Genomic DNA, 9,319 nt, shown 5'->3' on the forward strand with positions numbered 1-9,319 from the left:
TCTGATTATTCAAGCTCACTGAGCAACTCTCCCTTATGTCCATCGTGACAATGAATAGCAGAGGAACCATTTGTAAAGCAAAACTATATAACAACAAATGTGTTTTTCACAGATACATGTTGTGGCAGGTAAGTACAGAACCAATTCTCTCATCTTAACCATAACAGTAGTAACTTCCATGTTATTTACTACATTTGAATGAATGAATTAATCTTATTTTACAGATGTTAAAATAGATCATGAATAGAAGCCCATCCACAAGTATAAAATTGGAGAATAATTTACACACAATGAAGTCCAGGAGACTTATTTCCATTGTGGTCCTCGTTATTTACTTATTTACTATTTTATTAGACCCATCCAGACGTCTCAGAGCAGCAACCAGGGCTCCACTACAGACCAGAGAGATGATCAAGAGAATGCATACTCCAATCTTCAACATGGTCAGCCTTCAAACCAATCATGACTGCTCTTCACAACTAATACTCCAATAACATTTATAACAATCACTTTCTAATGAATAGAAAGCAGCCCCCCTTTCCCCAAAGAACAAGCCATAAAGGGCTCCTCCCCCTGGCCATTTTAAGGCCAGCGGGAGAATAGAGCCCCAGAAGTTTTGGTTGATATATTGTTAAATCAGTCAGTCAATCCGTCAAAAGAATTTGATTGATAACCAGCTATTTTATTTCATTTTATGGTGAACCTGTAACCATTTGCCTGTCGACCCTCGATCAGGAGCAACATTTGAATCTCACCCCAGGTGTATACTACTCACTACACTCACTCTGGGTTTTTTTTGCCTTTATTTTTACTGACCTGTAGGTAATGCTGATGTCTATCAAAATATCAGAGGCTCTGGAGACACTGGGAATGGTACAGTATTTACTTTATCATTAACATGGAGCAGTTGGAAATGCTAGAATCACTCAAATTAAGGTGAGTAACTGACTGATTTAAATTCCAGTGAAAATCTACATTTCAGGTGGAGCTGCAGGTGGATCCAGAGACATCATCATTTCCTTGATTGAACTCAGGAACGTTCATGGTGAGAACACAAATTCTAAACATGATGCAAAGAGAACAGCCAGCAATCACTAAGTGTTGTTGTTGTTGTTGGTGGTGTTTGTTTTTAAATGCATTCATCTGATCATCCTCAACAGATGTGGATCCAGCAGAGCACCATGACTATGAAAATAGTACCAACCACAGGTAAAGTTATATAAATATGATCCTCCCTAACTTTCAGCCTGTTCGCTCATTTACACTAACTTTCATTACTTTTTCTTTACCACCATTTACTACCATAGTTTTTTCAAAATTCCACTTCTTTCACCTGACAGCGAGGAGTTTCACCGGCAGGACGTAACGCGTGGGAGGATCACGCTATTCCCCCCAGTTCCCCTCCCCTCTTAACAGAGGAGGCACTAGTGCAGCGGACTCATAGCAATAGTGTCAGTGGACGTCCAAGCCGCAAACCCCTGCCGGGAATTGAACCCGGGTCTGGGCGGTGGTAGGCGAGTGCTTTAACGTCTACACTACCCAGACACCCTGACAACGCATCATTACTAATGATAGCAGATGTAATCCTGGGTCAGGAACAGGATGCAAATCCCACCTCTCAAATCACCTCAGTCACTGTTTGCTTTGGCTTCTCAATGCCCACATACGTCTAATAATGAGACAATTAAAATACTTCCAAGGTGTCCGATAAGTTTCAGCCAATCACTCGACAGTTTTGGTCTGTTCATGTATCCATATTATGTCCATGACTCATGCCCATTCAATAAAAGGGCATATGCCTTCTCCAATAGCCTATATCCACACCATCTCTTACAGTAAATACAGTAAGTGTTTCAGATTGTGTGGTAGATAGTACATTGGCCTCGATACATAACTGAGTTGACACCAGCAGACATAGCTGTGTTAGCTCTTGCTAACAATATCTGTGTCAGTGGTTATGTTCTCTATTGGTTTGCATTGTGAACTTGTTTCTGTAACTTTCCCCTCAAACACTAAGGGTGCAATATGACACCTTGTAGCTGCACATGAGCTATGGCGTCAATGTGGTTACAACACTGTCTAAATTCTGCTATCACACCAACAGTCCTCATTTATGTGTAAAGACAAACTGTGAAACTGAGTTTTTTTTGTTTTATTGTTATGTACAGTATATACTGTAGGATATAAAAAAAACTATTCAGAAAGTATACATGGTATACTTTGGTACATTGGTAAGTTAACTGAGTATTTTTCTCCCTTTTGCTAATTTTCACGAGTTCAGTACATTGTCAGTGTAAAAGGGAACATAATTTGGCAACTTTTCCAACTACTGTATTTTTTTAATCTATATGTTAAAACTGAGTAGGTTATTTGTAGCCTGGGTAAACCCATCCCCCACGTGACCTGCTCTCAGACCTGTTCTCAGTCACTAGTCACTAGTGACTGGGAACTGAGAGAGCAGGTCACGTGGGGGCTGGGTTTACCTAGGCTAGGTTATTTGGTGCTGTGGATCCTTGCATTTATGTGTCTATTAAATTAATGCTTCCTCTCCATTCACAGAAGCATCAACTCCCTCGGGAACTGAAGATACTGGTTATTCTGAAGACAAACTGGGAACTGCCCGTGGTAAAATGATAGAGCTGATGCTGCCATATCATTATATTTTGACTTGTTTTTTTAATAATAATTAAATGTGTTACAGCTGAATGTAAAATGTCAGACAGCACCCATACATGTGATCCATAAAGAGAAGTGTGTCAGGCAACCAAACAAGAGAGAGATGGATTACTAGAAAACATGAAAAGTTCATACTTACATGACACATTGTATCATTTACAGTGTACAGATGTGTGCATACTATAATTGCACACATCTTTCTATTCAAACATCACACATGCATTTTCTATACCTGCTTATTCCTATTCAGGGTTCAGGGCTGGAGCCTATCCCAGCATGCACTGGTACCAGGCAGGGAAACATGCACATTATTTTGTACAGATGTATTTGATAGTAGATCATTTTATGCAGACAGGTGATGTAGGTGAATGAAGTTTGTTGTTCCCAGCACAAACTGCAGGGCCATTGATATTTTGTTATTCTAAGAGTTTAGGTCTACAATATACTGTATATAGGCCTATATATTTACAATATATACTGTATATATATTTTGGTACAATTATATTTGTCACATTATTTTTTAAAGCTGCAGTACGCTGTGCTGTTCACTGCTGATCAGCAGACAGTTTGTATTTAATGCTTTTGATTCATCACTTCCTGTGGGTGGAGAAGTGTCAGATCTGCCACCAGAATATCATTTGTGCAAATAGAGAGAATCTGATGATCTCCATTAGATGGGATGAGACTATCTGTTCTCTTGCAGCCACTTGCAGATTGTTGTACATAAAAATATTTCCTATTGCAGCTTTATGTCAGTATCTTATTCAGTGTTAGATGAGAAAGTCCAGAATTGAACTAATGTCAACAGGAACATTTATGATTTTCCCTGTTAAAAAAACCTGTATATAGATAAGTACTTCATGCTGGAGTTCATAATGTATATTTTAAAGCTTGTTCTTTTATCAGTTTATGCAACAATAAACATTATTTTGTTCAGCAAGCTGTCAGTAGGCCTATTGTTTTTATATTTTTTTACGATAACTTTCTCCATACGGTCATGTTTAATCTGTTCCTCCCTCTATTATTGGGTGGCTCAGTGGTGGTTAAGGGTTCACAAGTCAGAATCACAGAGGTTTGCGTGAAGGCTATTGGCTGTGAACAGGACACGTGAGATGCCGTTTTATTGCAATCGGCCAATAAGAAGAGCCGACTCCAGTTTAATTTGACTTTATATGGTTTCATACTGAGTGAGTCCGTCACACTTGGATGGTTTTTAGAAGATGTCCTCTGAGAATTCAAAACAATTTGGTCCAAACAAAGGGTTGAACAAGCACACACAGCTTTTTGGCTGTAAACAAGATATAGACCCCACCTGTGAACAGTAACAACTGAATCATTCTTTATTGGAAAATCAAAACACCATCTAAACATGTGTTTCATACATAGTCCCATTCAGGGTAATGTGGTAATTAGGTCAGCAGAATGTATATGTATTGTCCAAATAAAATAATATAAGACAATAAATAAATAAATCTCCAAAATTGCAAAAAAACAACAGCAACCAATCATTTGATCACTTGTATCACTTTCTCAAGACAAGTAACCAGTAAACATTGCTGGTAATGGTTAGACCCAGTATCAGATCACAATGATTGATAATCAGTTATGGGGATGCAGTTGTTGTATGTTCCTAGATCAACCGAGAGGTTTGATAAATATTGATCAAATGTGGCGATGCACAGTCTAGATCAGTGGGGTCCAGGAGGTCACTCAGAAAACAGTCACTATAATAGAGAGGCAAAGTGACCGCCTACTTCCTGCTTCAGCACTGTACCAGAGATTTTCATTCGGCATTTATTTTCCCATAGACATTTCGTAAAACGCGTATAAAAATAGTTTTACTGGTTCAAACCAAACGGTACGGATATATTTAGAAACAGGAGAGATCGCATAACATTTCACTGGGACCAAAACGTTTAAAAAAATGTGGGTTTAAAGAAAATATTTTTTCGATGTTTTTTTAGGTTTTGATCCGAGTGAAATGTTCTATGGTCTCTCCCGATTATAGCGTTAGCTGAACCGTTGGGTTCAACGAATTACAACTATTTTATAAACATTTTACGAAATGTCTATGGGAAAACAATATATATATATATATATATATATATATATATATATATATATATATATATATATATATATATATATATATCAATCATGAGAGACCGGTCGGTAAGGTTTAACAAGGGACTTTATTTAGCAAGTGGCGTGCATGGCAAGTACTTTGGCGTATGACTCCATTGTAAGATGCCGCTCCTCTTTAGGCGAGAGGGCGGCATCTATTTGGGCTAGAGAGAATCCCCCCCCGGGATTCTCCAGGAGTCAAGACTCGTTGGTGGTGGACTGGGGAGGTGGGTGGGGTGAAATGATGGCTTCAGAGGATGGTTTCAGGGGGAATGAACAGCCGCGATGCCGGCTGCTGCTGTGATCCACCAGAGTGGGGGGTGACGTAGAACCCTTGCTATATACTGTATACTAGGGAGGACTGACGTCATGCCTGACGTCATGAACTGAGGATAACTGATGTCATGCCTGACGTCACGCTAGGGCTTGACTGACGTCACGGGCTGATCAGGTAATACAGATACCTCACATATATCCAATTAAAAAAAAATCGTAGCTGCTTCTATCCAAATCCAATAGACCTATGGGAAGCAAAGCTCTTAGATTTTAATAATACAGTAACTTTAATAACCATCATTTTAGGCTCAGATCGAACTCTTTAGGTTTGGATTAAAGTATGCAGGCTAGAGCTGACTATCCTACTATACGGTAATTTATATATATAGGCCTAATTATATATGTATGTATGGATTATTTATTATAGCCTATGTAGCCTATGTAGACAATCTGTATGTAAAAACAATTTGTTCCAACTGGTTAATTTCAATAGAGTCTAGCTTATAAAGGTGGTCACAGTTTGTATTGAATCCTGAATTGATTGGTGTGTTTGACTGACATTGCCTGCATGTGTAATGTGGTAATGGTTCATTGTTTTTGGCATTCAGAGACTATCATGAGTCTGATAGCTCCTAGTCTCGGCTCCCAGACGTAGGAGTGAAACGGATTAAGACTGAGGACTGAGTCTAGATAGCTCCTTATGTTTGCTAAATAAATGGGCGTTAAGTAGCCTACCGCTATTCACATCCGCGCATAAAATAACAGTCAGCCAAAGGTCAGGTAAAATCATCATGCATTTAATTCCATGCTTTAACCTCTTTCTCTTCCAGTGAAAGAGCATTGTTGTCAGGAAAATAGCTCAATACTTGTCCCAAATGTCTGATTTCAGTTGATTTCCGCGTATGCTGAATTTCCTGAAAGTGTCTAGCAAGCTGCCCTCCCACTTTTTTTAATTCATAGCGAATAAATATCCTTCCTCTGCCCCAGGACAGACTTGATTGGCTAGGTTCGCTGAGCTCGGCGCCCTGTGGGCAATCTGAATTAAACAAATTAGAGATCAGCCAATTAGCTCCCGTGCTTAGTAAATGTTTAATCAGCCAAATGCGCTACATAGACACCTGTTATACTGGCGCCCAAAGCAGGCGGGGAGAGACAGTCACACAGAGGCTGCTGCAGACACTGACAGACACAGACTACCCAGGCACATTGTGTGAGTATGCAATTACTCACACAACGGCTGGTCACTAGATGGCTCCAGCGCCCTCTAGTGACCAGCCGCCACTGTTGGTAATAGCTTTCACTCTCTCCTGTTAGCTCCCCATCTAGATTATATTATACTCGCGCTGTTCGCGTCAGCTGCGTCGAGTCACATTTCCGAGGAGCTGCACGCAGGCTGCGCCGGCAGGCTCGCCAACCGCGGCACGCCCCTCGGCGCATTCGGTGAGGGGTTTGACGCGGGAGCATGTCGAGGCCTTTACGCCTGCGTCTTGTGATCGACAGCCGTGATAACCAACGGCGCCACGTTCCTTCCTTCATCGCTAACACTGGGGCTGAGGAAGGGGAACAGCCTCTCGGTGAAGCGGCCACCAGTGAAGGAGTAGATATGAGACCTGGCTTCCACGTTGAAGAACGACACCGTCCCCTCCTCGTAATCCACAAACACCCCCACCGTCTGCGGCTTCTCCCTGAGGTGGAGCAGGACGGAGGGGGATTCCAGGGCGCGGTACTCGTCTCCGGCCCTCAAACGCATCGTCCAGTAGCCGTTGTCCGGCGTGGAGGTGATCATCCCCTTCCTGTTGACTGACTCTTTGACCACGCCCAGGTCCCAGAAGGTCTTCGCCCCCACCGCAACCTAATCGAAGATGCAACAGAATACGCAGATTAGTGTGTGTGTGTGTGTGTGTGTGTGTAATGTGCATGATACAACGTTTAGATTGATTCAATAGAGATGATTAATCATCTGTTATCATACACAGACACAGTCTCACAGCAGCGAATCGCCTTGAGAGCAATTGCAGCTCCTATTGTTACATACTTGGCGACATTCAATTAAATCCAGATTTGACTGGGTGGTTAATAGAGAGCCGCAGGAATGAGCCCGGAAAACATGGATGCTAACACTTCCGGGTTCTTCACTGTTTCTGCCTATGGGATTTTTGAATGGGTTTTTGGCGCGATGCTTCAAATGAGGTCTGTGGTTAACACAAGCTTATTCAAACGTGAACCAGTGTTCAGTAGGATAATCTTCACACATGAGTTCTACTTTTATGAGCCGTTAAAAGGGCGGCTAGCTAGCAAACGGCTAAATGAGACTACACTGTTGAGTCGACGGGGATATTATACGTCAAATAACGTCATCACTTCAAAGGACGAACACGGAAATTCTCTTTCCCTCACCCGGTTCAGCCCGTTCAGCCCGGGGTAATCAGTGCACAGCAGCGCACACATCAACAACACTCCAGGTTGAATTTGGCTGTGGTGACGTGACGGGGAAGCCTATGTGACACTGTGTGTAGTTCTGGAATATCTTAGCATGAGCTTTTTACTTCTAGGGCTCGCATTTAAGCTTCAAAACTCAATAAAGTGGTCCTCATGTCATGTGTGAAGATTATCCGGCTGAACACTGGTTCGCGTTTGATTAAGCTTGCGTTGCCCACAGACCTTATTTGAAGCACCGCGCCAAAAACCCATTCAAAAATCCCATAGGCAGAAACAGTGAAGAACCCGGAAGTCCGGGACTTCCGCGTTCCGACTACAAAAATACGTCATCCCTGCCGTACTCTATAACAAATTTTTCTGTGATTGAAAGAGGGTGCCCTGTTTGAGTTGAGCCAATTGAATGTGTCAGCTGAGCAGTCAGCTGATGTGGGCTGGGTTTGAGATCAGCTCCTAATCAGCTGTGAGCTGGGTTTAAGCTGGGCTTGACATGCGTGGCCTGCCTGAACTACGGCGATGCTCGATTAGTCAGGTTCAAAGAAAGAAATGGGGAACGATCATCTCTTCACTTCTCTGTAAGCTACTCCATTGAGTAGGCTACTCCATTTGAGTAGGCTACTCCATTCTCTGTAGGCTACTCCATTGAAATGTTGCAAAATGTACGAGTTTCAAAAGGTCATGTGCTGCCATGACAACTCGCTTATGTTCAAAAACCCAAAGAACATCACACTATTTTTGTGTGTGTGTCTATTATACTGTGTTGAACTTTTCCTATGTGAGTCTGTTTCCTGTTGCCCTAACGGTACCCACCTGTCACTGACCAGTGGTACTGTAGATCAGTGGTTCTCAAAGTGTGGTCCGGGGACCCCCAGGGGTCCTTGAGGGGATTGCAGGGGGTCCCCAGCAAAAAGGGGGGATCATTTATTTTCACTATAATACCATTCCACAAATAATAATAATTAAATAAGTAACACAATTACACAATGTATGACTGTTTTAGTCATGGGTTTCATACACTTTCTGTAATAAAACATCTAAAAGCAAAAGTCTCATCAGATGGGGGTTCCTGGGACAAAATCTTATCAAATGGGGGTCCATGGTTTAATTTGTGTCAGTTTAGGGGTCCTTGACATGAAAAGCTTTGAGAACCACTGCTGTAGATTGACTAATTGAGTGTTCTGCCCCTTTCACTCACTTGTTGCTGATGAAGATGTACTGACATCAAAACCTTACTCTTTTACATTTACATTGGCGTGTTCTCCAGTGGCTTTTTCCCTTTCCTTTTCTCGAAATTGCTGTTCCCATGATCGTCTCTACGGTTTGTGATGAAGTAACCGAATAACAAAGACTACACCGACCTGGAAGTAGAACCTCCCAGACAGGAAGCCCCTCTTGCCCAGGACGCAGAGCACGGGGTCAAATCGGTGGGGGTTGTCGGGCAGGATGTGCAGCAGGTCCCCGCGGCCCGCCCGCTTCCCATTGGCCGACAGGACAATGTTGGGGTGGGCGGTGTCCTGGTCTAAAACCACGTCGACTGCATGGTGAGATAACATGGGAGATATGTTCAATTCATATTACTGCTAATGCTACAACTACTACTATAAATAAACAAGATGAGTCTAGACTACTTAAAATGGCTTAAAAAATACTTTAAAAAGGGAGTACAGAAAAACTATAGACCGTTTTAACTTGACAACAAAAACGTTCTACATTGAACCCCAGCTCACTTCCTGTTGCAGTGTTTGCTAGTTCAGTACAACAGAGCCCCTTCATGCCCTGGAATTTAGGAGTTATCTAGATGTTAACC

At 42.0% G+C, this 9,319-nt stretch overlaps 1 protein-coding gene across 1 annotated transcript in view; it reads right to left on the minus strand.

Moving 5' to 3' along the window:
* Positions 1–4,850: 4,850 nt before the first annotated feature.
* The window catches only part of LOC310780084 (E3 ubiquitin-protein ligase TRIM39-like), a 15,081-nt gene continuing 10,612 nt past the window's right edge, over positions 4,851–9,319 (minus strand). Inside the window, exons 8-9 of the mRNA XM_083640632.1 lie at positions 8,871–9,046; positions 4,851–6,928 (exon numbers count right to left, since the gene is read on the minus strand). Coding sequence (XP_083496758.1) covers positions 6,551–6,928; positions 8,871–9,046 — 554 coding nt within the window. The 3' untranslated portion in view covers positions 4,851–6,550. The remainder of the gene's footprint in view (positions 6,929–8,870; positions 9,047–9,319) is intronic.

This window comes from Poromitra crassiceps (assembly GCF_964638095.1).
Source record: "Poromitra crassiceps genome assembly, chromosome: 7".
NCBI lineage: Eukaryota > Metazoa > Chordata > Actinopteri > Beryciformes > Melamphaidae > Poromitra > Poromitra crassiceps.